The sequence below is a fragment of the Elgaria multicarinata genome, chromosome 1 (assembly GCF_023053635.1).
Source record: "Elgaria multicarinata webbii isolate HBS135686 ecotype San Diego chromosome 1, rElgMul1.1.pri, whole genome shotgun sequence".
NCBI classification, from domain to species: Eukaryota; Metazoa; Chordata; class Lepidosauria; order Squamata; family Anguidae; genus Elgaria; species Elgaria multicarinata.
This window is the reverse complement of record NC_086171.1, coordinates 13,125,054-13,151,787: the sequence shown is the minus strand read 5'-3', so window position 1 is coordinate 13,151,787 and position 26,734 is coordinate 13,125,054. Positions and strand designations below refer to the sequence as shown.

The 26,734-nt window shown below is 42.7% G+C and overlaps 1 protein-coding gene across 1 annotated transcript in view; it reads left to right on the top strand.

The window, feature by feature from the left end:
• Positions 1-26,734, top strand: part of THSD7A (thrombospondin type 1 domain containing 7A) — a 341,657-nt gene that overhangs the window by 250,440 nt on the left and 64,483 nt on the right. The window contains exons 10-13 of the mRNA XM_063123528.1: positions 8,286-8,520; positions 9,752-9,867; positions 14,364-14,496; positions 18,815-18,918. Coding sequence (XP_062979598.1) covers positions 8,286-8,520; positions 9,752-9,867; positions 14,364-14,496; positions 18,815-18,918 — 588 coding nt within the window. The remainder of the gene's footprint in view (positions 1-8,285; positions 8,521-9,751; positions 9,868-14,363; positions 14,497-18,814; positions 18,919-26,734) is intronic.

Genomic DNA, 26,734 nt, shown 5'->3' with positions numbered 1-26,734 from the left:
GAAGGCACCTTCTGCTAGAGTGAAGTCTCGATTCACAGGAACTCTCTCTGCCAAGTTTTTTTGGATCCTCCCATACCACAGCTCACCCCATCTCTTGACTCTCCGTATGACATTTGTGGGGGGTGCTGGATTGGGTGCTATGGGAGGAAGCAGGTGGGGAAGTCCACTTCCATCAGTGCAGTTGATCCAGAATGAATCTGGATCCAACCCAATGGAAGAGGTCCAGGGCCCCACTTAGCGGAATGGGTAGGAGACCGCCTAATGCAGCAGATGCGTCTATAGCAGTTCAAGGGATGCTTCATTTAAAAAAGTGAGCCAAGGAGAATTGCAGGTGACAAGTACTGGAAAGGTAGGTAAACAATGACCCACCCTTAGTTATGTTTGCTGTATCAGCAAGGAATTACCCTTTTAGTTGTCCTTACTCATCCATATTCAGGCCTAATCTACACCAAGCAGGATATAGCACTATGAAAGTGGTATATTGTATGTGTCAATGGACCCCAACAGTTGTCACTGCACTTCAATACTACTATAAAGCAGCAGTGTGGCTCCTGTCTTTTATATACCGCTTTCATACCACTTTCATAGTGTAATATCCTGCTTGGTGCAGATTAGGGCTCAGTGAAAATAATAGTCCTCCTTCTATATTTATTTATTTATTACATTTTTATACCACCCAATAGCCAAGGCTCTCTGGGCAGTTCACAAATAATATATTGTATTATATCACTATAATAATATCACTAATTTAAATGAACTTTGTTCTGTTCCCATCTTTTCCTCCTCTCCTTGGGTCATTTATCTGACCTAATCATCATCCATTGAGAGGCATGGATCTACTTATAAACATATGGTGTCCTCTCCATCTCCAAGCTCTTGACGTATTGCAGGCTATAAATACTTTTTAAAAAGCTTTTTGAATAGAAAGGTGGAGGCATTGCCAGGCCTAGGTTCCCTGCTGCTGTAATTTATGAGACACAAATGAGTCTCAGAAATGTTACATGCTTGGTGCTTAATTTTTCATGGAGTTAAGGGCTTGAGGGACTTGCAGAAGCTATATAAAGAAGTAGAGTTAACTCTTCAAACCCCTGTATGTTACCATTAAGTCACTGGACATGTACTGGAATCCAGTTTGGAACACTTGAGGGATTTAAGCACTGCCGATATTAGGCAGCAACATCTGGGAGGCTGGTGTAACCAAGTACAAATGAGTGCAGCTGTTGGAAGATCGTTTGAGAATAGTGGAAGGCCAAGCAGTAAGAGATTTTTTGTATTTGGGAAAACCATGCCACAATGCAGAGGCTGTCAACACACTTTCCACATCTCTATCTGCAGCAGAAGTCCCTTTAGACAAAAGGAAGCATTTCAGACGTAGAAGCTTAAGTAGCTTGCCTATGTAAAATAGGAGCCAGGATACATTTCAATCCACTCACAGAGAAAATGGTCATCCTTTTCCCAAAGCCAAAAGCTTATTGGTAGTTTGGCAAGAATTCTCAAGGTGGAATCTTTCACTAGTACAGTAGCATATTGGCAATCTCATTCTTTTCGCTTCTTTTGAAGACCCTTAATAATTTATAAATAGATGCTTTATGTGAGCATCAGAGCTCCTTGGAGATGTCACTGTCAAGCTATTTTCTCCCAGGCAGCGAGGCCTGGCCCTACCATTAGGTAGACTAGGGCGGCCACCTTAGGCAAGGGATGCCTTGGGAGAAGGGGAGCCATGCTGCTGTGTGGCACATGGCCTACCCTCCGCCCCTAAGCTAGCCTGCTGTCCCATCCCTGTTGTGGTGGAGGATGCTGCCCCATCTCCAGTGCTGAAATAAGTTTCAGCTACCAGTCCTGTAGAATGAGGGACTGGGGGAAGATGCCATCTTGTCTGCAAAAAAGTCATTGTCAGGAAAATCTTAGAAAGACTACAACAACATAGTGCTACAACTGTTGAACACAACGTATGAAATATGTACAAGGCCATCCATTAATACCTATGTGTTTGTGTATATTCTGGCATTTGATTATCTATGAAAAATGTTCAGCCTCCCCTCACTGTTTTTTGGGTTTTAGAGTTGGTCACATTCACTCTAGCAACCTTATTTTAAGGTTTCTTTGCATGTTCCTCATTACCTCAGTGGCTTTTCCAGACTCATTGTGGCCAAATACCCGTACAATTTACAGTTACCAGTCCTTGTCAATTGGTCCATGTATTATATTATCCAATTATTCTATTGCCTATATTGAATGCAATCCATTTCTTTCTTAAACCTTTTAATGACTTTTGGATTTATGTACCAAGTAGCATGGGGGCTCTGGGCATGCAATCTTTTCCCCCATGCCCTTTCTACAATCTACCTCCCAGAGCAAATAGGACCCATTCAAGGACCTATTTGCTCTGGGAGGTAGGGGTGGAATAAACACACCTGTATAATGCCCCACCCTATGCTTTCCTGATCAGGTTTCCTTTAGTTTTAAGGAAGATTGAGGAGATAAGTCATGGAATTCCTGGCGTAGATTTCACACCCACTTTTATTGGTGGGATTTAGTTGTATTACAGTTCAGAAATAGAAGAGGCATTGAGTTCTTCTGTTCTTTATGTCTGATTTTATATACAGTGTATGTATTTGCTTCTCTGCTCCCATTGTAGTCTTGCTTCTTTGCAATCTAAGAACATAAGAAAAACCCTGCTGGATCAGACTATGGGTCCATCTAGTCCTACATTCTGTTCACACAGTGGCCAACTAGCTGCTCACAGGAAACCAGCAAGCAGAACCTGAGTGCAACAGCACCCTCTGTCCGATGTTCCCCAGGAACTGGTATACAGAGGCTTACTGCCTCTGATATTGGAGGTAGCGCACAGCCATCAGGACTAGTAGCCACTGATATGCTTATCCTCCATAATCTATATGGCTGGTTCATTTTCCTTCTTTTTGCCTTGCCCCCTGCCTGCCTGCCTGGATTATAGATTGTTCTGAAGAAAGCCTTTTCTGAAGCCTTATCAGAAAACTAATTTTAGGCCTGAAAGCATTTAGCTGATTAACCACTCTAATGAATCAATTAATGCTTTGATAGCAGATTAGTTACATAGTTCCAGTTAATATTCTGTGCTGTTGTATAGACATGCTCCTTCATCTGCTAATGGGTATTAATTCTTACTATTTTTAATTAACTGAATACCAAAGTAACTAGTTGAGATCCCATTTATGTAACAGAAAGGAAATTGGCTATCTGCTGGGCTTGATGAGTGTACAGAATTTAATTTTATTATTTATATTTCTGGTATTTTGATTTGCTTGTTTTAGCCTCTTCTAGCATAAGAAGCATTTCCAAACACATTGAGTTAGGATTGAGATTTAATGAGATAGTGTATGTAAGATTGGTTTACAACTTCATTGCTGTATAAAGGAGTTGAAATGCCCAGATTTGTAACAGAGTGCTCCTGATCAAGTGACTGAATTAATGAATTTCACATCCATAGTTTCAGAACAAACCAAATTTCTCTATTGTTTGAAGGATCAAGTTTTTCTGGAAACATTCTAATGTTGCTTCCATGTGTGGCTGCATGCATGGTACATAGCTAATACAAATATGTGTGGTAGTTAGACATGATTCAGATGTATTGATACACATATGAGAAGAACAAAATTGTTAATTTAGGTAATCACATTGACCCTGTTCAGACAACCCACTAAGCCATGGTGGTTAAGCATTTTGAGTTAAACATTATGGCTTAGTGTGTCGTGTGAACCATTCCTAACTCTGGTGGCTACATAACCAGGGTTTAAGCACACTCGGTAACCATTTGCTGCAAATGGGTTAGCAGCCTAACCATGGTTTAGCGTGTTGTCTGAACAGGCCCACTATGTAGCTAAATCCAAAATGAGGCTTGTGGAATCTTAAAAATTTCACATTTGATGCCATAAGCTTTTGTGGCCTAGAGCGGAGATGGGCAGAAGGTGAATTGGGATCTACTGGTAGATCTCTGGTGATCTACCAGTAAGTTGGCAAGGATTTTTGATTCCCTTTTTTTTTTTTTTTTTTTTTGTAAACCACCCAGAGAGCTTTGGCTATTGGGCGGTATAAAAAGGCAATAAATAAACAAAACAATAAAACTGGGTCCTCCGCCCTTCCAGAGAAGGCTGCTGAAATAGAGTTAATAAAAACAATGCCCTGGGCTGAGCACGTGCTCAGAAGCACCCTGTTCCTTAATTAGATTCCACTTCATCAGATGTATGATGTGTGTGTGTTTTCACTTGGCAGATAGAGCTGTGTCTATGCAAACAGAGATGGGAATAGAAAAAAGAGAATAAACAATGGGGGGGGGGGAAGGCAAGAAAGTATAAGAGGTTCCAGTCTGTGACATTTCTGTGCAGAGCTTCAGTGTATACAATGTGTACTTTGTGTTAACAGTAATTGGGGATAATGCAACTTTCTAACTTTATTACGTAATTTTAACACATGTAATGGGAGAGAATGCCTTGATCTCAGTTGAGTCCTAAGCAAATAGGAACAAATTTGCCGATGAATTCTGGTTTGCCCATTTCATGCTGGAGTCTCCCTTAGAAACTTTTTAAAAATAATGCTGAGTCAGCAGCAGAGGGTCCTAGCAAATGGAAATGTTCTCTCACTGGTTATTGGGTATGGTCTTGTTTTGTCCATTTTCTTGTTTGGAAGGAAGTCTTTATAATTCCCCATCTGGATGTTTTATTACCAGTGACTATTACCAGTGAGCTGTGCATGACGTTATGGGCTGTCTGAACCCATGCTTTGTTGTATGTTGCATGGGAAACTTAGACAACTCTGCCTGTGTAGGGCTGTAAGAACCAGACCTGTTGCCCTTGAAGCCAGGAGCCTCCCAAAAGCCACCCCTACCACCAGAGGCCCTACCAGTCAGCTTCTGTCTTATTTATTTTTAATTTCATATGCATACCAACTGTGGAGGGGCTTGTTCTAATTACTGTGTAGTTGCTTGTTTAAAAAATCCTTTGACATTGTGCACTAGATATAGTAGTTACTGTTAAGCAGCTTTAGGATAAGAAGTCAGCATGTTCTCTGGCCAGCTGGCCTAATAACCCAGTGGGGGTGGAGGATGTGATGGTGGATTGTGAATATATTTCCATCTTCCTGATCTGCAAAGTTGCATCATATACTGCTGCTGTGTGGACTGCTGAAGTACACATGGAAACTCTGGTAAATAGCAAACACCCACATAGTTTTCTTGTGTTCTACTCCTCACAGGGGAGTCATCTCCTGGGAAAGACCATTGCTTAGTAGCAGACTTCTCTAATGTGATGCTCTCCAGGTGTGTTGGATGGCAACTCCCATCATTCCCAGCCAGCATGGCCATACTGGATGGAAATGCAGTTCAACACATCTGGAGGGCCCCATATTGGAGAAGCTTGGACCAGAGGTATGCTTGGTTTGCAGAAGGTCCCAGGCATCTCCAGTTAAAAGAATCAGGTGGTAGAAGATGGGAGAGGACTCAGTATCTGGGACCCTGTAGAGCCGCTGCCAGTCAAAATAGATAGTGCTGGGCTCTAGCTCAGTGGTAGAGAACATGCTTTGCATGCAAAGGGTCCCTGGTTTGATCCCCAGCATCTCCAGGTCTGCCAGGTAAAACAATTCCCTGAAACCTTGGAAAGCTGATGCCAGTCAGTGTTGACAATACAAGGCAAGTTGGACCAGTGGTCATTATTCAGTATAAAGCGGCTTCCTATGTTCCTATCTCCAATTATTGCCAGTTAACTCTCACTGCACCTTGATTTTGATTTGTGGCGTGTTCTGATGTCCATCTGAGCCTAACTACCAATTATTCAAAACTATTAAAGACTTCCATCCATGTCATCTTTGCCGACTGAACTTCATGTGAGACATCCTATTATCCATAGACTGTAAAAACAGATCATTTTTTGCTTGTTCTGGCTTTACACAAAAATAAGATTTAATGCATTATTTTATTGTAGCTAAACTTCAACAAATCCAAACATCAACCTAAGCCAGAGCAGATAAAATAAACAATGCTGTGCGAAGTGTGGCATATTCAATAGCTTGGTTCAGATGTAGCACAGCTTGGCTTATTAAGTCAAAATATGCATGAGTGCTGTGCTTGCATGCTCCAACTCTTCCCTTCTTCCTTCTCAGTGTGCCATGACTGAACACTTCCTGGGTTAATTAACCATAGTTTCCCATTATTTCTGAACCAGGAAACTATGGTTACCAAGATGGAAACAAATCAGAATCTGACACCACAGGTTGAAGTTGGTGTTATCTCCTGATTTGTTCTAATCACAGTAACCATAGCTGACCACTTCAGGCATAACAGGAAATTATGGTTAATTGACTCAGGAAATCTTCAATTACAACACAACAAGAAGGGGGCATGTCTACACCTAAAGGTGTAGCAGGGGGAGGGGGGAGGATCGTGGACTTGCCTGCTTCCACGATCCCCCCACCAGCACCTGTGCGCAACATCCCAGAAGGGAAGAGGGATGTTGTGGGCACATTTTTTAAAAAAGAAGAGCCACGCGTGCGTGGCAAAAAAGTAAGTTAAAAGAAACAACCCACTACCACCACCCCAGGGATGGCAAAATTGCTGCCATCCCACCCCCATGAACACCAGCTGCAGTCCTTGGGGTTGTTCCGGAACTGCAGGAAAACCGGGAATTCCCCAGTTTCAATTATCCTGGGGAAAGTCTATGGTCATTCCCAGTTGACCCTGGGATCCCCTGTGCATCACTTGGATGCACAGGGATGACCTAGAGATGACCCCGGGATAAATGAATCATGTAGACGTTCCTGGGGAAGGGAGAAGGAATGGAACAAATGGGGGCACGAGGCTCATGTGTATCTTAGCTTAAGAAACTGAGATAGGTTATGTCAAAACCATTATTTTAGGCTTAGACTGGCTTCAAGGTGGTCAACATTTATCTGGGCTATACCACTGGAGACTGTAAGTGAGAACTTACATTACTTGAATGTTATTTATCTCATTCAGGAATTTGTTTTAATAATCAAGGAGAGGACGAAACTATTTATTTATTTATTTATTTATTTATTACATTTCTATACCGCCCAATAGCCGAAGCTCTCTGGCCGGTTCACAAAAATTAAAACCATAATAAAACAACCAACATGTTAAAAGCACAATTACAAAATACAGTATAAAAAGCACAACCAGGATAAAACCACGCAACAAAATTGATATAAGATTAAAATACAGAGTTAGAACAGTAAAATTTAAATTTAAGTTAAAATTAAGTGTTAAAATACTGAGAGAATAAAAAGGTCTTCAGCTGGCAACGAAAGCAGTACAGTGTAGGCGCCAGGTGGACCTCTCTGGGGAGCTCATTCCACAATCAGGGTGCCATAGCGGAGAAAGCCCTCCTTCTAGTAGCCACCTGCCTCACTTCCTTTGGCAGGGGCTCACGGAGAAGGACCCCTGTAGATGATCTTAAGGTCTGGGCAGGTACATATGGGAGGAGGCATTCCTTCAAATAACCTGGCCCCAAACCATTTAGGGCTTTAAATGTCAATACCAGCACTTTGAATCGGGCCCGGACCTGGACTGGCAGCCAATGAAGCTGGAAAAGGACTGGCGTAATGTGATCTCGCCGGCCAGTCCCTATTAGTAAACAGGCTGCCCTGTTTTGTACCAGCTAAAGTTTCCGGACCGTTTTCAAAGGCAGCCCCACGTATAACGCATTGCAGTAATCCAAACGAGAGGTTATCAGAGCATGGATAACTGCAGCTAGGCTATCTCTGTCCAGATAAGGGCATAGTTGGTATATCAACCTAAGCTGATAAAAGATGCTCTTTGCCACTGAGTTCACCTGTGCCTCAAGTGACAGTTCTGGATCCAAGAGCACCCCCAAACTGCGGACCTGATCCTTTAGGGAGAGTGCAAGCCCGTCCAAGACAGGGCAAACATCACCTCGCTGGACAGATGAGCCACCCGCTAACAGTACCTCCATCTTGTCTGGATTGAGTCTCAGTTTGTTAGCCCTCATCCAGTCCATTACCGTGCCCAGGCACTGGTTAGAGCTTTTTGCTCTGTGTGCATAGATTTTTAAAAATCTTTTGTTTAGAAGAGCATTCAGACATGTGAACAGCCACCTGCAGACTGAAGTGGTATACTCCAGACAATCATAGGCTTAATACAGCAAAGACTAGGCTTCTGTGCTTATATTTTCTATTTTGATTAAAAGTCCATATGATTTTTCAAACTATAATTAAAATGCTTCTCCACTACTACCACTACCACCACCACTGTGATACTCAAATGTTGTTTCTTCCAGGTGGACTTCAGTGCCCAAACAGCAGCATGCTACAGGAAACACGCAACTGCAATGAACATTCATGTACCGTGTACCACTGGCAAACAGGAGCTTGGGGTCAGTGTATAGAAGATGTTTCTGTGTCAGCATTCAACTCTTCTACTGGCTGGAATGGTGAGGCGACCTGTGCTGTTGGGATGCAGACAAGGAAAGTTATCTGTGTGAGAGTCAACGTGGGACAAGTAGGACCCAAAAAGTAAAAGGAATAATTCAATCTTTCTCCTTCTTCTCTTTATAGATCTATCTCACAACACAGGTCTATTAATATAAAATAGGTTATTTGTCCAGATTTATAATAAATGTAAATGTATAGGAATCAAATTAGACTTAACATTCATGAAATTGCAGTATCTCTTAGAATTGTTCTTTGTTTCCAGATTTACATAATTGATCATTTCTGTTTTGCTTTTTGAATAATGCAAATAGTAATCTAATGTCAGCATGTAAGGAATGCAGTCTTGTGAAACAAAGACAGTAAGATATTAGTTGATCTCTTGAACCATTGTGCTTATGCCACTTAAGTTTTGAAAGAACTGAAGATATACATGAAAGTGCAAATGAGAACCATGTTTTAAACACCTCTTAATAGAAAGGATTACTGTGATATGACAAAATCAATATTATTGGCCTTACTCTCAAAGTAACAGACTTCAGTTTATATTACTTCAGTTTAATTTGACCTTGAATAAGGTTGGAGGCCAGAGAGAGAGAGAGAGAGATGTAGATTTTATAATCTCAGTATCTCGATTGAAAGGCAACTAAATTCAAATGGTTTAAACAGTATATGGAAATTAGCCCAGACCAGTTATGTCACTGATGGATCACTAAGGCATGGATTCAGATGAACAGCTGAGATAGGGAATAAGCTGATGGATCCACCATATGGTGGTAATTTTGTTTGCATTTTTTGATAGTCAGTGACACATGGTGAAGAGGCAGCTCACCACCTCCTGGTTCATCCTAGATGTCATGAGTTTCCCAGGAGGTGGTTCCTATTTCATGTGCAAAACAAAAGAGCACTTCTGACTTCAGATACTTTTGGGATACTTTCAGTGACATGATAAATTAGACAACTATTGCTAAAAGTACACATGGCACTCCACTGGGAACATTGCAAAGTAGCTGGGATAGCTGGAGTACAGAGGATGTCAGTGTTGCTGTCGAATTCTTTTTGTGGCTTTTCTTGGGGAGCAAACAAGAAAAGCCGTCTGCAGGAATGTCAGTGTGGGACAAGTGAACCCCGCAGAAGTCCCACAGCCCAAACCTTGGTTCTCCTGATCTCCTAATTATCTGGATTTTCTCTCAATCCAGCTATATCTCCCTGCCAATGTAGCCCTTTCACTAGAATAGCTTTTGAGTCCCTGTGTTCAACGTGACCTATCATTTTATTTTCATTCTATCTTTTATGTTGTCATTGCTCGTTTTAGATGTCCTGAAAGTCTTCGCCCTGAGACTGTTAGACCTTGCTTGCTACCCTGTAGGAAGGATTGCATTGTGACCCCTTACAGCGATTGGACACCATGCCCTTCATCATGTCAAGAAGGTACTACCGTTGAGTGTTTATTAGTGGGTGGCTTTTGACCCAGGTCCACACTGTGACTAATATCACAAGTCTTCAAGGTCCGAGCTTGAAAATTTCACTGTGAGTTGTCTCTGGATTCCACCCATTGAGTCATCACATATTATTAAAAGGAAACTTATTTCTTGGTGGCTACTGCATAGCCCTCATCAGAATTACATTAACAATTAATGTGTTCAGAACTCCTTTTCTTACGGAGCAAACCTCTATCCTCGAAGCAGTGTTAGGGGGGACACAGGATATTTCAGTTTCCTGGCTCTGAGCTTGGATGGGTTGGAGGGACAAGCACCAAAAGTATGTACAAAAGGAGGGAGACGCTGACTCTGGTGCTGGTGAGAAGATTCTTTATTTTTTTATTTTTCTTGTTAAAAAGTTTTTTTAAAACACTTCACAAATAGCCCAACGTTTCGGATGGTGACAATCCTTCTTCAGAGGCTGTTTAGAAAAGTTGGCTGATAAGCGTCCACAGTGAAGTATTCTGCCACAAAACTGTGATGGCGATTTCTTTCAAGGGAGTTGCCTCTGCAAGCTGCAAAATCGCCAGCACAGTTTTGTGGCAGAATATTTCATTGTGGATGCTTATCAGCCAACTTTTCTAAACAGCCCCTGAAGAAGGATTGTCACCATCCGAAACGTTGGGCTATTTGTGATTTTTTTTAAAAAAACCTTTTTAACAAAAAGAATAAAGAATCTTCTCACCAGCACCAGAGCCAGCATCTCTCTCCTTCTGAGCTTGGAGCCAGCAAACTGCACCCCCACCCTGTCCCTCCTCCGCCCCCTTGCAGCCAGCAGGGAGAGAACTATGGTGTTACGAGCTTGCATGCGTGAGCTTATAGGAGGGGTGAAAAGAGGCATTCCTGGGGGGAGAGGGGGGAGACTGGGAATGTGGGAATACAAGACATCCCCTGCCGTCCCCAGCCCCCTTGCCTCCCCCTCCCCAAAGCCTCCACTAGATGAGCAGAGTCCAGTTTATATGCTCTGCATAGAATACTCATAAGCCTCCAAGTTCAGAGGTTTATGACTATCCAAAGTGGATCCCATAGGATTGCACCCTTATGCTCCTTTTCTGCCAGACTCAGGCCGGATCTACACTACTGCTTTAAAGCGCTTTATAACAGTTTTTGACAATTGTATATGTAGTGTGTCCTGGGCCCCAAGAGTTTTCAAAATTGTTATAAAGTGCTTTAAAGCACTTTAAAGCAGTAGTGCCTAAAAAATCCTATTTGTTGTTTAACACTCTGCATTTTGAGTAATAGCTTTTGTTGGCCTCTTCTGGCTTTTTTAAAAATTTGTTGATTAGAAATTAATCCTCCTGTTGACAGGGGATCTCTTACTTTACTGGAATAAATATCAATTCAAATACTTTAAAGTGGTAGCTCTTTATATTTCCCCTTTTGAGTTCAACATGCATTCACATCAGCTGAGCCTGTGGCAGGGCCTCAACGAAATAAACAGAGTGATTGTGATACAAGAAGACTCAGTGTATCGCACCTTAGGGGTAGAGTCCAGAGGTGCAGGTGGCTTATCCTCTCTTATAAGCCATCAGTAATTGGCCTAGGGAGGTTGTTCTCACTTTTATCTTGTGCTTTTGCATATTTCCCTGGTAGAGGAGAATAAAAAGAGATGGATGTTAGCGTTTCCTCTTACATTTTATTTTTGGAAACCAAACATTCAAATAATGTTCAGTATTTTATTTAAGTACATACTGCCAGATGTTCAGTGCTACTGCTTCAGCATCCTACATCTCTTTTGATTTTCTTCAGCATTATAATTATAGTCGCGAAACACTTTTGGCTGACTTAATGTTGCCCGGATATTTCTGTCTTATCCCCTTTTCTCTTTTGAGCTTCACAGGAAGCATTCGTCTTAATATGCACTATCATAGCTGAAGTCAATAATACAATTCCCTGTTCATGTGTGCTAATCCCCCTGTGGCGTACGGTGCTTATGCGTTGCCACCTATTTTCAAAAGCCATGGGGTGGTTGTACTGAAAAGGTACCCTTTATAGTTCACACTTAATGCCCCATGTTGGGGGAGACGGGGGAAATGAGACAAATACAAAATCACTTTTGCAGCCATCCTGGTTACTGATTAGAGTATCCTCTAACTAATAAAGGATTAGACAGATTAAACTTGTAACCTTTGAGGAAATAAAGAGCATGTGGAGACTTCCAAGGTTTACTGGGGCGCCTGGAAGGTTTAATATGATGGCAGTTAAGAGAATCTGGGCATGCTCCATCCATCATGGCAAATACAATTTAATATTCAGTACGACAACATTACAAGCATCTGTGTGATTCTTCTGCTGCTCTCTAGTAGCCATGTGGCACTTGTTTTTAATTTTGATCATGATTCTTTTTCACGCTGAGATTCACTGCCACGTAAGAACATGCAGAAATTCTGAGGATAGCTAAATGTATTGTATAGCAAGACTGGCACTTTTACTAAACAGACTTAATTACTTCTGTTGCTAGTCAAGGAATATAAATGTTTCCGTATTTGCCCATTCTTGGCAGAAAAAGACCTCAGGTTGTGCTCAGCTGCTATCTATAACTAAAACCATGCTTGTGGATGTCACTGTTTTTGCGAACGTTGCTTTTGCATGAGAACCCTTGCCTGTGTGCCCCTTTTGAAAGATGTATTGGAAGTTTTGTGGTATGGGGGAAATTCCTGGCTGCTACCATCTTGGAGTCTCCAAATATATGTTATACAATCTTCATGCATGTTCAATGGGTTGGATCCAAACTTAGTTGTATTTGGAGTAGATCCATTGAAATCAATGGGAATATGACTAAGGGCAGTATCCAATAGTGTCATTCCACTAGTGAAGATGATGTTGCACTAGCAGAAACTAGGTTTGCAACTATGTGCAAGGGGAGAATCCAACTAAAGTTCTGTTCATGCAACCGCTCAGCTAGAATTATAGAATCATAGAATAGTAGAGTTGGAAGGGGCCTATAAGGCCATCGAGTCCAATCCCCTGATTATTGCAGGAATCGACCTTAAAGCATCCCTGACAGATGGTTGTCCAGCTGCCTCTTGAATGCCTCTAGTGTGGGAGAGCCCACAACCTCCCTAGGCAATTGGTTCCATCGTCATACTGCTCTAACAGTCAGGAAGTTTTTCCTGATGTCCAGATGGAATCTGACTTCCTGTAACTTGAGTCCATTATTCCATGCCTGCACTCTGGGGTGATCGAGAAGAGGTCCTCGTACTGCTTGTGCAAGCTGTGCTTGCACAATGTGCTCTGCTTGCACGAGCTCTGCCAGCGCAACTGAAAGGGCATGCATAGCCCTGTCAAAACTATTTGATTTTGCAGAATGAGACTGTTGTATGCATCCAAGGGGAAGAATCCAATGTGGTGTTAATGGACTTGCTGATTCTCTTGCGCCCCACAGATTCCATTGCACAAATGGTGGGTCCCACCAATTCTGTTGCATGAGTGGAGCCCACCAATTGTGCAATAGAGATTTAGTACAACCCAGAGAACATCCTGAAATGAGTAGAAACACTTGTTTCTCGATTGGGACCGATTGGCAAGGCTCCCATATGGGACCTCTGCAACCTGCTCCATTCCAGAAATGAGTGTTTTCACTTGTTTTCAGTTGCTCTGAAAGCGCCAACTCTTTGTTCCACAAGTGGTTGGTGCCACTTGCAGACAGGAATTAGTGGAATGCAAGTTAATCGGCGGGGTCAAAAGTGCCCCAATGGATTCTGTCCCAGGGCCTGGATCCAACTCAATGTGTTTCAAATCAGGTGCTACCTTTTAAAGTGTTTTAAAAAGTGGGGCGGGTTTCCTATTACAAGTTCCCAGATACATCTTAGAGAAGATCTACATTTTCTCAAAATTTTCTTTAAAATGGCTATGAGGGGATTTTGTCAGTTGTTAGGGGCCTGTGTGCATGCCCGAGTTTTCTGAAAGCAAATACTGAAAACTATTAATGTCATTTTGGAACAAAGATTGAGTTTAGACCCCAAAATATTAAAAGAGACAGCATCAAAATAAAAAGGGGTGTTTTATATGATTGTAACAGCAGGAATTATATAGATTGAATACTGGAGAAGTTCTCAAATGTTTAAATTAAGGGAATGGTGTGTTACATTATAGGATAAAGCTTAAGTAAACTAAGAAGAGGCTCTTATTAACAAGGGGTACATTATGAAAATCTCTTTGAGAAACAGTGGGGTTGCTGTATAAGGTACTGTTACAGTTGATATGATACTAAATTTATTTCCATTACTATAGGTATGGCATTTTAAAATTATTTATCTTTTGATTTTGTTAGTGTTTATTGCCATGGCTCTTTATTATGTTCTGACTAAGTGTAATTTTTACCTTTCCAGCAACACGTTTGACTATTTTATCTCACTATTTCTGCCACGTGATCCAAGTACGATGGTCCGATGTCTAGTGGAGGAGAAATAGGATAGTAAAATGCACTTTGATCTCTATTTGCAGGGGGTGTTACCATCGCAAAACAGTCTCGACATCGAGTAATCCTGCAACTCCCTGCGAATGGCGGCCGTGACTGCCCAGATACTTTGTATGAGGAAAAGGATTGCGATGCGCCTCCCGTCTGCTTGTTTTACAGGTGAGATTTTGAGCGGAAGAAGATTCCTTTAAGTCAGCCTTCCCATACCTGGTGCCCTCCAGATGTGTTGGCCTGCTTCACATCAGCCAATGGCCACGCTGGCTGGGGATGATAGTCCAATACATCTGGAGGGTGCCTTGTTGGGGCAAGGTGCTTCAGCTAGTTCCATCACTGAAGGTGCTATTTAAATCAAGGAATTTTTGCTAGACACTCTTCAGCATATTTGATTTTAAACATTTGTAAATTGTGGGAAGGTGAAGGGAGGGAAATAGCCTCTTCCTGTGGGGAGGAGGCCTCAGGTGTTTTGTATTTTGGAACTATTCTACATCTAATTGTAGCGAATTAGGTTTGAATGATGTCTGTTGACATTATTACATCCTCAATGTTTGGTGGTGGTGGTGGTATGAAAATTTGTGCTACCTTTGGAGAATGAAGCAGCTGGAGCATTGGCTATGCAATCCTCCTCCTCTGGCCAGTGCAGGGAGTCTCTGTGACCTGGTTTGCATGACGCAGTGGGCTCATGCCAGGCATGTGCAGGCACCATTTTGAATATGCAACTGTGTTGTGTGAACCCAGCCATCACAGCTTATTTAAGGGTTAAGCAAAAGCATAAACCTACCCACTTCCTCCACACCATGCAAATTTTCTACATCTCCATCATGTTTCCCCTTGCTTACCCTTTTTTAAGCTCAACAATCCCAAATGTTGTAACCTTCCCTCAAAGGGGAGTTGTTCCAGCCCGTTGATAATTTTAATTGCCCTTTTCTGCCCTTTTTCCAACTCAACAATGTCCTTTTTTTTAGGTGCGGTGACCAGAACTATACACAGTACACAGTATTCTGTACACTTTTTGTTGCAGTTCCCACGTGTCATGTGCTAATGTTTGCAGTTCAAGCTGCTGTTAAAGGCACTCAGTTCGCCATCCTAGGGAGCCATCATGACAACTCTCTCTCTCAGCTCCAGTCCCCCATTATGTAATATAAGAATGATAATATAAGATTCTGCATGGAGCAGGGGGTTGGACTCAATGGCCTTATAATATAGGCCCCTTCCAATTCTACTGTTCTATGATTCTATGATAATACTACCTGTTTTACAGAGCTGTTGTGAAGATTACCATGTGCATTGTATCTGTACTGTTTATTTAGCATTATTAGCACTGATAAAGTTCAAAGGGAAAATGTGCAGGGCTGTAACAACCCTTTATTGTCGAGGAGTCTTGGGCTCAGAGTGCACGGGAGGTTGAGGTGGCTGCTGCAATCTTTGTAGCAAAAGGAGAGCTGAAAGTCATGAAGGAGTTGTCTGGGCTCTGACATTAATTCCTTCTCCCATAATGGGATATTGCCTGAGTTTCACAGGCAATTTGTCATCTTAATTTAGAAATACAGAAATGGCTTGTTCAGGCAGTAACGTGCTATGACCGCTTTCAAATGCCATGGTTACCTCATCTGGAAAGCATTAGAGAATTCATCCCATTGTGTCTAAGAATATCACTCATAGAATTAAGATGGTAGGTCAGACATCCTTTTAATCTGCCGTTAATATCATGATGGCTGACTCTGGAAATGCAGGAAATGAAATGCATGGCCAAAATCAGGTGTACCTATTATTAATGAGTGCAGTTGAAAGAAAGGCTTACATCTGTGGACTTAGAACATAGAGAATAGAAACAGCATAGTGATGATGAGGCGCAAATGGTACACAAAGAGGATGTGTTTACAAAGGTCTTCCTGTGAGAATTAAACATGCTTCCATGCATGGTCCATTTAGTTCCAGCAAATGACCTGTTTATGGGTCTTTCTGATCTGGTGAACTTATGCATATTCCCCATCCATCTGTACACAGGTCCGTTGGTTAGTTGAAAACATGACTTTGGCACATGGTTGTCCCCCAATACATTATCCTTTATCAGGGAGGCCCAGATTGGAAGTGGGAGCATGTCCCATTCAGATGTGCTGTGAAAGAATCCATTTCTTAGGCAGCTGGGAGCTCCAGATACATTTTTTCTCTTTTTCAACACAGAAGCTGCAGTTCAGAAAATGAATCCTGTCAGCTTTTCCCTCCTAAAATGTCCTTCCTCTTCATTTTCTTGCCAAGGCAAAAAAATCTTACAGTAATGTATTATCTTGATCCTTTATGGGAGACATATCGCTTAAAATCCATTAGCAGATTGCACCATAGCTAATTGATGGTTTGTTGAGGACGTAGTTACAGGGCTTGAGAATGCCAAAAAAACCAAACAAGCCCCTCAAAATGCTTCAAATGTTGGGGAGAAACACTAAAGACCATTTCCTTGTGCCATTATTGTTTCCTAAGGCACATTTGTACCTGCTCTCTCAAACCACAGCAGTTTACTCAGCAATAACTTCAGCAATAAAGGACTTCAATTTGTTCGGTCCAGACATACCAAAAATTTGGTTCCGATTGTACTGGTAGTGCAAAATAGACAGAAGAAGAGTGCTGTACTACTGAAGTTACTACTTGAGTAAACTACTCTTGAGAGGGAAGATAGGATCACACCTTTAGTTGCAATACAGATTTATCTCTGTCTTTTTAATATTTATTTAGTTTCTGAGTTTTTATGTGGTTTCCTATAGTTAATTTAAAGCCATTAAGGCAGATTTTCTGTTTTTTGTTTCATTGGGGTTTTGTAGGAGACAGAGGTAGGGCCCATCTACTCTCTTAGAATACACTGCTTGCATGAAGAATTGATAAGGAACTTGGAACACATTGAGCCAGTGCCTGTCTCTTGCTTCAGTTCAAGAATGAGCATGTGACAAGGAAGTCACATTTATGTTTTGCAGAGAAGGTTGAGCATCCGTAGGGGTACCCCTCACTGGGCTACCAGGGCTTGTTGCCAAAAGCTGCTGAATTGTAGTAGCTCTTCCCACAGTTTGTTGGGGTGAATGACAAAACAAGGAGGAAAATAATAACAATAACAATAATAATAATCACCATCTTACTAAATATTGCACTGTAAAAAGCTTTATATATTCTGTCCTAAATTTGGATGTAAAAAGACGTTGCACTTGATAGCTCTGGAAAATTTTAAGTTATATTTAAAAATTGAAACCTGGAATGATTATCTCAGACAATCTTTTTTTGTTAAAGCTGCGGAGCACCACAGAGGATGTGGTTACGAGTAGCCTTTTGTGTGAAATGTTTATTTATGATATATACCTTTAGGTATTTGAATTAATATATTCAAAACAATCAATAATTGAATGGAATAGGTGCCTAAATAATTCTGTACACTCCTATTTTGGTTCTCCTGCCATTTTGTTATTCATAGTGACGTTAAATTTATTTTTTGCTCGACCTGCATTTTCTAACTTAATATGTAGAGGAATTTAAAAAGAAAAGCAAGTATAATTAAAATGACCTCCATTGAGAAGCACAGTAGAAGGACTCTTTCACTGAAGCAATTTAAAACGTCAAGCAATAACCCACGTGCACATATTTATCTGATCTCTAAGCTACATTTTGCCTAACACAATTGGAGGTGAAATTCCAAAGGGGTATGTGGTGGACATCCCAGTGATAGAATTACTAGTGGTAATAGAGTATTTGTAGCATATACAGTATGGTATGCAATCAGTGATGAAACACATGGCCCCTTTCTTGCTCAATCTTTTATCTCTAGATGTTGTAGGACTACAACTCCCACTATTCCTGACCATTGCACATGTTGGCTGGAGATGATGGGGAATGCAGTCCAGCATCTGGAGATCCTAAGTGGGAAAGGCTGCCCCAAAGTTGTACAGTCTAGTTCTCAATGAGGTGATAAACATGTGCCTGGTCTGTACCATTTCGGATTGCAGGACCCTTGTGTGACTGAATGCCGTCTTCCATGCAGAAAAGGTCTCTGCCCATAGAAAACTAGATACTACAGAGAAGTCTCCCTTTCTTTTACAGAGGAGCAGACAGCTATGTAAATTGCAACCTGCAGTCTGAAGAGTTGATTTTCATGTTGCATATTTACAAGTATATGTAAAACATTTCATATGCATCTATAGCAAATGCATGTTTCTAGCTGTGTGTTTCTGGCACCAATACATGCCGCAGTGATCAGTATACATTGCTGAGTACACATAGAGTAGCAAATACACACTGGGTCTATGAAGTAGCTAAAATATGCAGTTTTACCCTTACTTTGTAATGACTTGAATAGCATCTTTAGAGCAAAGAAAGGAATGAGGTAGAAGGTGGTGAGAAGGAGAAAAGATTGGTTCTGATACTGATTTATTGGCACATTTGCTCCGATTAAGACTTAACAAAGGCTACGGCTTGTGTTCATGTAATCAATTTCCTGCTGCAGATGGAAGACACACAAATGGCGCAGGTGTCAACTTGTACCATGGTATATTCGTCAAGACAGCCCAGGTGCCCAGGAGACGTGTGGTCCTGGTCTACAAGCAAGAGGTTAGATCAACTGTAACTATGATTTATGCTATCTATCAAATATTGCCATTGTCACAATAGGGGATCATTGTGTTCTACTACAATTTTATGAAGGCTCCCCTTCCTACTAAGTTGTCAGCACTTGATTTTACACTTTATAAAATCAGTGAGTCATAACAAAGTAGGTGTTAGCACAAAGTAGTCCATTCTTTCTCGGGATGCCTTTTAGTCATAAAACTGGAGCTATTCACATAATGTTTTCTTTGCAGTTTAAATATTGTCTCTGGTATTACTGTAAATGTACATATTCTTATAGGTCAGTTCTCAATGGTACAGTTAGGTTATTTTTGACTTAATGGCCTTATGCCACCCACACCCACCCTGATGGTTACATGTATTATCTTACTTACTTCAAGATGTGGTAAGTCAGCTCTGCTGCATTTAGGGATTCTTGTGCTCTTAATCCTAGGGTGTTGGTTGTTGTTGTTGTTGTTGTTATTTTAAAGGGATGTTGGCATCAATCGGGTGGACCCTGGCATTTGTCCCATGATGCCTGATGCTGGGTCTAGGTAGCACCATAAGAGCTATGGTGCTAGTGGTGACATGGGATGTATGTTTGTTAGCATTCTATCTTCCATATTTGGCCACAATGGTGTTTATCTCGGACTAGTTGTAAATTAACTGAAGATGGGGTAAAACAACAACAACAACAACAACAACAACAACCAGAAATCAAAACTTGTGGAGAAGACTGCCATTGTCAGCTCACAGACATAATTAGAGCAAACTCATCCACTGCTTTTGTAATTAAAGCCTAATATGTTTTCATTTTCCAGCTTTTTTAAAATTACACTGAGCTTGTGTGACTGCGTAAGTGCCAGCATAAATCAGAAAATTAGCAGCATGATTCATCCTCCAAGACAACTCTGATTCTAACTGTCCTGCATAATTGAGGTTTTATTGCAAATCATGTCAGTGTAAATGAACGTGTCACAACTTTAGACTGAGGCAAATGTTCTTTTCGTTTTGTCAACAGGAGCATTTTTCCTTTCAACGTTTTCCTCACCTACCTCCTCATTTCTTGTTTAGATAGCTGTACCATCTAAACTGTGGCTTAATTACGTTCTTCTAAACCTTGTATATCTAAAAGCCACATGTATTCTCAAGAAGAAGAAGAAAAAGGGTAACATTTGGTGATCTTGTAAGAAATGGCCTGAAACTCAGGGTTGAAACAAAGTACAGCGTTGTACAGGACACATTTAGTTCTCCCTTGACACAGCCTTTCATGCCTGACCTACAAAAGCCTTGCTATTTTGGTCAAGAACCTCTCTGGAGCAAAAATTGGCAATTGTGCCAGAGTCTGTTCTTTGTATATCTTATGTAATCACGCAAGAGGGACTTGAGCACAAAGGTCATTTCATTTGAATTAAAATGTGGTCCCCACCCATGCCCAGTTCTTATACTAGTGTAAAATTAACGCATTTCTGCCCAACTCTCATCCTGAATATCAAGAGGTTTCATTTATATCAGAAAGCAATAGCTGTGCTTGAACCATAGTTCCTGTTCACTTTCAGAGAATGTTACATATGGGGATAAAAATCAATGAATCTGTTCAGACAACACGCTAGGCCACTAACCTTTATGCAGCAAATAGTTAGTGGGCATGTTAAACTGTGGTTATGTAGTCACCATAATTAGGAATGGTTCACAAGATACACTAAGGCCGTTGCTAGATGAGGAGTTAGCCCGGTGTGAGGCCCAGTCTCCCTCCTGTGCATCCAGATGACGCACAGGGGATCCCGGGGTCAGGCCGGGCTAAGACCTCGCTTGACCCAGGATAAGCGGATGCGCTTATGGCCCGGCTTTTCCTGAGGCTGGGGCTGGGGAAGGTCTAGCAGGGTCCGTGGCTTTTCCCGGCTGCTCGCTTACTCGCGAATAGTTGGGAGAAGCCACGGACTGGGCACAGCACTCCATAGGAGCGCTGTGCCCATCAGGCCGGGGGGGGGATCACGGACGGGGGCGCAGAGGGGGCATCGGACATGACAAGTGGGCAGGGGGTGTGCATGGTGAGCAGGGACATGACGAGCGGGCAGGGGGCGGGCATGGCAAGCGGGGATGGGCATGGCGGACGGGGGCGGGCATGGCAGATGGGGGACAGGCATGGAGAGCAGGGACGGGCATGGCGGATGGGGGGGAAGAAGGACGGGGACAGGCCTGGCGGACGGGGGGGAGAAGGACGGGGACAAGCATGGCAGACGGGGACAGGGCCTGGCAGACGGGGGGGGGGGAAGAAGGACCGGGACAGGCCTGGCGGATGGGGACAGGGCCTGGTGGACGGGGGGGGGAAGGACGGGGACAAGCATGGCAGACAGGGACAGGGCCTGGCAGACGGGGGGGGAAGAAGGACCGGGACTGGCCTGGCGGATGGGGACAAGCCTGGTGGACGGGGGGGAGAAGGACGGGGACAAGCATGGCAGATGGGGACAGGGCCTGGCAGATGGGGGGGGAAGAAGGACGGGGACAGGCATGGCAAACGGGGGGAAGAAGGACGGGGACAGGCATGGCGAACGGGGGGGAAGAAGGACGGGGACAAGCATGGCAGACGGGGACAGGGACTGGCAGACGGGGGGGGGAAGAAGGATGGGGACAGGCATGGTGGACGGGGACAGGGCCTGGTGGACGGGGGGGAGAAGGATGGGGACAGGACATGGCGAGCAGGGGAGGACGGGCGAGCGAGCGGGCAGGGGGGCATCAGACATTGTGGGGGGGAAATCAGGAGCAGGGGGAGCGGGGAACACTTTATTATTATTATTTTTTTAAAAAAAACCCTTACATTTACGTTGGTGTGCTCCTGCGCACATGGCCCTTTAAGTTGAAAAAGACTGGAGCACGCGACGGGGCTTTCCCTTGCCCCGTCGCATGTTTACGTCTAGCTAGGGGCGATGGCGCACGCTAGCTGCAGCGCAGCGTTGCCCCTACTCCCAACCGGATTATCTGGTAGGTCTAGCAAGGCCCTAAGTCATGGTTCACATGACACACTAAGCCATAATGTTTAGCTCAAAATGCTTAACCACCATGGTGTGCTGGCTGAGGAATGCTGGGAGATGTAAGATTTTTCCTGACTTAACATGCATTGGATTGTGCCCTTAATGAATGAAATCAATTAGATATGACTAAAATCAAACCCATCACAGGCACTAAGGGCACAATCCTAGGCATGTTTATACAGAATTTTGGGCAGAAGTTGTTGTTGTTATTATTGTTAATAATAATAATTTATATAGCGCCATCAATGTTCATGGTGCTGTACAGAATAAAACAAAACAAGACAGTTGTAGGATTTATTACTGTCTATAGGATTGCGCCCTTAAAGTCATATAATAATAGTTGACTGTAAGCTAGAGATCCTTCTTTCAGAGGTGGCGTGTTTTGACCTGGGCACTTTAAGTATAGGTGTTGGTTTTTTTAGGCACCAAAATGGCCTTAATTTGCATACATTGAGCAGACTTTGTATTTAATTATCCCCACAATAATAATTTATCAGCTTATGGCCCCTTGTGGTGTAGTTCAAGCTCTGCTATCAGATCTAATTATATCAAGGTCTTTTGTATACAAAATGTGAAGTGTGGTTTATTTCGTACCACTCTTCAGGGAGACCCTAAATGTTAAATAGAGGAAATATTGTTAAGTGAACTGAAACCATGTTAAATTTGATTTTGTTGGTAACTGTTTCATTGTGCTTTATGGGAATGTTTCACAATTATTTGTGTTTGATTCAGAACAATCAGATTTCTTATTCTCAGTGCTAATGTCTGTAATCAATTTGATGTGAGTGGGTGTGATTAATTATTAGTCTGGCACTTTGTGATAAGAGACCAATTTCTGGTCCTGGATGCCATTTGCACTATGCAAATAAAGCACTATGGGCCTGGCTGAGAAGACATGCAACTTAAATTTTATCAGCATGGGCATAAATGAAGCACTTCAGGGGAGATCATGCACTAGTACAGCCTTACACAACTTCCAGATGTGTTGAATTGCAAGTCCCATCATTCTCAAGTAATTTGCTGTGAAATAAACACAGTCGAGAAAAGATGGGGCATGATCCTGTTTTACAGTGAGAGTGCATGGCTTTACATTCCACATGTCCCAGTTACAATCCTGGCATCAGCCATCTTGTAGACAGTGTTGCACCTGGAATAAACAGCTGCTGTTCTCTTAAAGCATTGATGCTAAGGATAATATAAGGATATTCTCTTAGTAGCTTATGGGACAGGATTATAGCTCAGTGATAGAGCACATGTTCAGCATGCAAATGGTCCTAGGTTCAGCCTTTGTATCTCCATTTAAAAGGATCTGGTAGCAGGGTGATAGGAAAGACCACAACCTGTTACTCTAGAGAGCTGCTGCAAATCAGAATCGGCAATACTGGGGCTAGATGGACCAATGGTAGGACCTGATATAACGCATGTTGCTATAAGTCTTAAAGACATGAGCAGAGGAATGTAATATTAGAATGAGCTCTTAGAAGATCCAGGATGAGCTGGTAATCAAGCATGTTATGGAAATCAAAATTGAGTGCTGTTATACTTATATCTAAAATATTATTCTAGACAGGCAGGGACAAGAGACAGGATCTTCTCAGTGGTGACACCACAGTTGTAGAGCTCCTTCCCACTCTGTTTTTCACTGGCATGTAAAAATATTTCTTTTTAAGATGGGGTCTGGAGTTGAATTGATATTTGCTATGTTATTTATTGTGTATTCTTGCCATTTGCATTTATTATGATTACTGATTGTTAAGCTATATATAAATTATTTGACTTATTATAACTTTACTGTTTGGTTTTATTGCATTTTCTGTTACATTAATTGTAGCCCACTTAGATAATTTTTAATTTTAAAAAGTGGGGTATAAATCCTTACAAAACTAATCAGATTGCCATTTTGGCTGTTTGTTGCGTCTTTACAACAACTAGTCCAAACCCTTCCCCATTTGTAATTGTAACTGCCTATTGGACATGGAGCTTTTTTATATATATAAAGATCAAATAGTGGCCATAAGAGAAATTTTCTTGTAGCCCTTGAAATTCCTCCTGGTCCTCTTTACACCACATCATTTCAGACTGTGCCTTCAAGGCAAAACTGTATACATCCGTTGTACATGTAAAAATAGCTAACAGCATACATGACTTTACATTCATATTTGTCCATAAAGAGTCCTCTGTGTGCCACTAAAAAGCCTTGCACACTTGTGGTTTCACATTTATTACATTGTTTTCTTGGCTACGCTGTTATATCAATACATTTATAGCTGTCATTTGACCATTTAGGAATGCACATTTCATATCTTCAGATACAAGAACTCTGGCGCCACACAGTAAAAGTTAATCTCAAGCCAATTAGCTGGGTTTGGGGACAACAAAATGGCATTTGCTGTTCTGGCAAGCATGAGGGTCAAGGGTAGGGCCCAACTTTGGAATCCAGAACTCCATATAAATTTAGTAAATACATAATAAATACTCAATTGTCTGTTAGTGGAGAGAAAACAAAAACTCCAACAAAGGTTGTTTCACCATGCAACTCACAATGGCAAACTTGAGAAGTTAAAGTGTACGATCAATTACTTCTTTTTCTTTTGCCTCTTACTCTGAGGCCACAATCCTATGTTTGCTTGAATTCATTGAGTCATAATTTATTTATTTATTTATTTATTTAATTACATTTATATACCGCCCCACAGCCGAAGCTCTCTGGGCGGTTTACAACATTTAAAAATAGTAAACATTAAAAGTATACAATTTAAACACACACACACACACACACACACACACACACACATAAAAACAGTATAAAAACAACAGTATCCATTTAAAAACAACAATTGTGGGGTCCATTAAAAACAAACTTAACGTTGTTAAATGCTGTTAAAATGCTGTTAAAAATGCCTGGGAGAAGAGAAAAGTCTTGACCTGGCGCCGAAAAGATAACAATGTTGGCGCCAGGCGAGCCTCATCGGGGAGATCATTCCACAGTCGGGGGGCCACCACTGAAAAGGCCCTCTCCCTTGTTGCCATCCTCCGAGCTTCCCTTGGAGTAGGCACTCGGAGGAGGACCTTAGATGTTGAGCGCAGTGTACGGGTAGGTTCATGTCGGGAGAGGCGTTCCATCAGGTATTGTGGTCCCAAGCCATGTAGGGCTTTATAGGTTAAGACCAGCACCTTGAATTGGGCTCGGAAACATATAGGCAGCCAATGCAAGCGGGCCAGAATCGGTGTTACATGCTCAAACCTCCCTGTTCCAGCTATCAATCTGGCCGCCGCATTTTGCACAAGCTGCAGCTTCCAGACCGTCTTCAAAGGCAGCCCCATGTAGAGGGCATTGCAGTAATCTAATTTGGAAGTTACCAGAGTATGGACAACTGAAGCTAGGTTATCCCTGTCCAGATAGGGGCGTAGCTGGGCCACCAACCGAAGTTGGTAGAAAGCACTCCGTGCCACCGAGGCCACCTGAGCCTCAAGTGACAAAGATGGTTCTAGGAGAACCCCCAAGCTACGAACCTGCTCCTTCAGGGGGAGTGCAACCCCATCCAGAACCGGTTGAACACCCCCCATCCGATCAGAGGAACCACCCACCAGCAGCATCTCAGTCTTGTCTGGATTGAGCTTCAGTTTATTAGCCCTCATCCAGTCCATTGTCGCGGCCAAGCACCGGTTCAGCACATCCACAGCCACACCTGATGAGGATGAAAAGGAGCAGTAGAGCTGCGTGTCGTCAGCGTACTGATGACAGCGCACTCCAAAACTCCGGATGACCGCACCCAACGGTTTCATGTACATGTTAAACAGCATGGGGGACAAGACCGATCCCTGCGGAACTCCATACTGAAGAGTCCACGGGGCCGAGCAATGTCCCCCAAGCACTACCTTCTGGAGCCGTCCTGCTAAGTAGGAGCGGAACCACTGCAATGCAGTGCCCCCCACTCCCAACTCAGCCAGACGTTCCAGAAGGATACCATGGTCGATGGTATCGAAAGCCGCTGAGAGATCAAGGAGAATCAACAAAGTCACACTCCCCCTGTCCTTCTCCCGACATAGGTCATCATGCAGGGCGACCAAGGCTGTTTCCGTGCCAAAGCCGGGCCTGAAACCCGACTGAAATGGATCCAGATAATCAGTCTCATCCAAGAGTGTCTGGAGCTGGCCCGCCACCACCCGCTCAAGGACCTTGCCCAGGAATGGAACATTTGCAACCGGCCTGTAGTTACTAAGATTTTCCGGGTCCAAGGAAGTTTTCTTCAGGAGTGGTCTCACTACCGCCTCTTTCAGACGGTCTGGGACCACTCCCTCTCGTAGAGAGGCATTAATCACCTCCTTGGCCCAGCCGGCTGTTCCATCCCTACTTGCTTTTATTAGCCAAGAGGGGCAAGGATCCAGTACAGAGGTGGTTGCGCGGACCTGTCCAAGCACCTTGTCCACATCCTCGAGCTGTACCAACTGAAACTCATCCAAGATTACAGGACAAGACTGTACTCTGGACACCTCACTAGATTCACCTGCTATAACACTGGAGTCTAAGTCCTTTACTAATTCCAAGTAAACATGCAAAAGATCAGACGGCATGGTTCCAGAGCAAAAGCATGTTGTACTTTGGAGTTGTATTCAAGGCCTCTTTCTGAATTACTTTATTTAGAGCTGGTGTGGAAAACCTTCTCCACTTCAAGGGCTGCATTCCCTTGGAGGAAAATGGTTAGGGGGCCACATGTTGGTGTGGGTGGAGCCAGAGCCCCCCTTTCTTAACATCATCAGCATCCATATTCTTCCGCTTTCTCTTTATC